Here is a 2,500-nt window from a genome sequence, read left to right on the forward strand (position 1 = left end):
GAGGCTTCGTATGGGAACAAAACAGACAATGGATGTTTCGGGTACAAATCCTTCGTCAGCACAACAATACACAAATTAACGTGGAAAACAAATAAAATAAAATGCAAAATAGCTTGTATCGGCTGTACTCAACGGTGGTTGCAGTATGAATGAAGCAGTTGAGTACAGACGATACAAGTTATTTTTGCATTTTTAAAAATCTGTTTTCCACGTTAATTTGTGTATTTTTGTGCTGGCTAAGGGTTTGTACCCGAAACGTCCATTGTCTGTTTTGTTCCCATACGAGGCTGGAGTTTAGTGATCATTATCACCGTCCAGTAACTGACCAAACCCAATGTCTCTAGAATTTGTTACAATACGTGACACACACAGTACGCAAAGCTTATCGACTTATTATGACTCTTTATTAACGTATTACTAAAGTTGTTTTTTTTTAATCCCTTGACTTGAACATTTATAGAGCACAAAAGCCACTAAACGAGCTCAAAGCACGTTACAAGAGATCATAGCCAACAGCAACACTTAACATGTAAGATCAGACATGTCGTAAGGCGATATTTCATTCTTTTTTTCGACGAAGGCAACACTGATAACGGCCAGGTACTCATTTTACACCTGAGGACGGTAAAAGAGTAACGAGACTTTTCCAAAGAGTCGACTATGCACTGCTGAGAGCGAGACCCTAATCCAGGACCTTTCGATCCAAAGACGAGTATCATACCACGGCTATATGCGGCTATGTGGTCTTGTGGTATGACACTCGCTTTCGGATCGGAAGGTCCTGGGTTTTAGGCTCGCGCTCGGCGCATAGTTGAGTCCTTGGCAAAGGCTCTTTACTCACATTCTCTCACCGTACGCAGGTGTAAAATGAGTACCTGACCGTTAACAGCGTTGTCTTTGTCGAAAAATTGTAATATCGCCTATCAGGTGTCATGTCCCGCCCTACATGTTAACGTTGCTGTTGACCATGGACCCCTTGTAAAGCGCTTTGAGCACATTTAGTGGATATTGCTCTATATAAAGCTCATTTTTTTTATACCATCAGGCCACATAGCTGCACACAATGTAAATGCCAAATCAATCAATTTTACATGAAAAAAAGTATGACAAGTTCAAGTTTACTATCTATACCAGTTACAACTTACTGACTGATTGTTGAATAAAATAAGGAACTATTGCCTTGGGCCAAAATTTGTTTTCATTTTGTGACACCGTCAGACGCTTGTGCCTTGGTAAGATGTGATTTGAGTATTCATCTCCAACAGTTTTCTGGTGAATGAGAATAAACATTCAAGAAAAAACCATTTACAGTTCCCCTTCTTCATCTCCATGGGTATTTTTTTTTCTTTTCTTATTTTGGAGCCTACCGTAAAAACGTGGAATAATCGAGGCGTCAGCCGCAGTGTAGCAACATCGTTAAGTGAGACTGTGCGAGGTGACCTGACCATAGTAAACAGAACGGAGGGGCATCAAACTCGGTGCCTCCCGGATACGAAGCAAAGACTATACCTGTGTATCTCGCTGCCTATACAGAGAATGATTCACCGGGAGGTGCACAATATCCATAGCTGGCGTTTTTCATTACTTTCGTTCTTGTCTAACAACAAAAATGCCGGAAATGTTACACATCGTATCAAACCGGTATTTTGTCGGATGGTATGGATGCTGAAAGATTGAATTCATAACGTAACCGAGAATTAAGTGAATATTGTTTTTTTTTCTATTAATTTTTATAGGGGCAGCGTGGCTCAGCGGTACGGTCTTTGCTTCGTACTTAAAAGGTACCGAGTTCGACTACACGCTTCGTTGTGTGGTCTTGAGCAAGTCACCTGTCATGTGTTTCTTGCCAGCATTTCTTCCAAAGGCGGACACGTTGTTTGTTTTGTATTGCCTTAACTCACTCAACCCTAGCACCGACTATATCCGTAGTTTACCGGGGTTGCTTTTACCCCATGCCTATTTATTATTACATTTTTATGAAACACATTATAGACGTAGTATCAAAGCTAACGTTTTTAGTTTTTACATGTTAATGGTAGTTGAATAAAACTATCTATGTTCATTCTCATTTTTACTACATTTTTTTTTTCAAATTTGAAAAGTAGTAAAAATCTCTTGGATTGAGTGAATTAATCAACATAAACCAATTTTACTCGACTTTTCTCTCTAAATCTAGATCTAAATAACAATAATAGCTGCGATGTCACAGGATGTCTCGAGTTGAACTTAGTAAATTAAACAATGCTATTACAGTAACTTTATGATTTATCGTCGATATTCAGCTTTCTATTGAGATGACCAAAATGAAAATATCTATATTTTAGCACAAGAAGAAACTGCATTCGCTCTCTCTCTCTCTCTCTCTCTCTCTCTCTCTCTCTCTCTCTCTCTCTTTCTCTTACACAAGGTGTCCACCAAGTCTGGGTATATGTCGTACTTCCAATATATACTATTCATTTACATCCCAATCGAATAAGATAGAGTTTTTAAAGAGGAATTT

General features: G+C 38.8%; 1 protein-coding gene across 5 annotated transcripts in view; it reads right to left on the bottom strand.

Moving 5' to 3' along the window:
* The window catches only part of LOC144974558 (macrophage mannose receptor 1-like), a 77,678-nt gene that overhangs the window by 70,459 nt on the left and 4,719 nt on the right, over positions 1-2,500 (bottom strand). For all 5 annotated transcript variants that reach the window (XM_078917538.1, XM_078917537.1, XM_078917540.1 and 2 more), the window contains exon 3: positions 1,146-1,269. In XM_078917538.1, coding sequence (XP_078773664.1) covers positions 1,146-1,269 — 124 coding nt within the window. The remainder of the gene's footprint in view (positions 1-1,145; positions 1,270-2,500) is intronic.

The sequence above is a fragment of the Berghia stephanieae genome, chromosome 6, assembly GCF_034508935.2.
Source record: "Berghia stephanieae isolate SIO BIC M18660-M18661 chromosome 6, UCSD_Bste_1.3, whole genome shotgun sequence".
Lineage (NCBI taxonomy): Eukaryota > Metazoa > Mollusca > Gastropoda > Nudibranchia > Aeolidiidae > Berghia > Berghia stephanieae.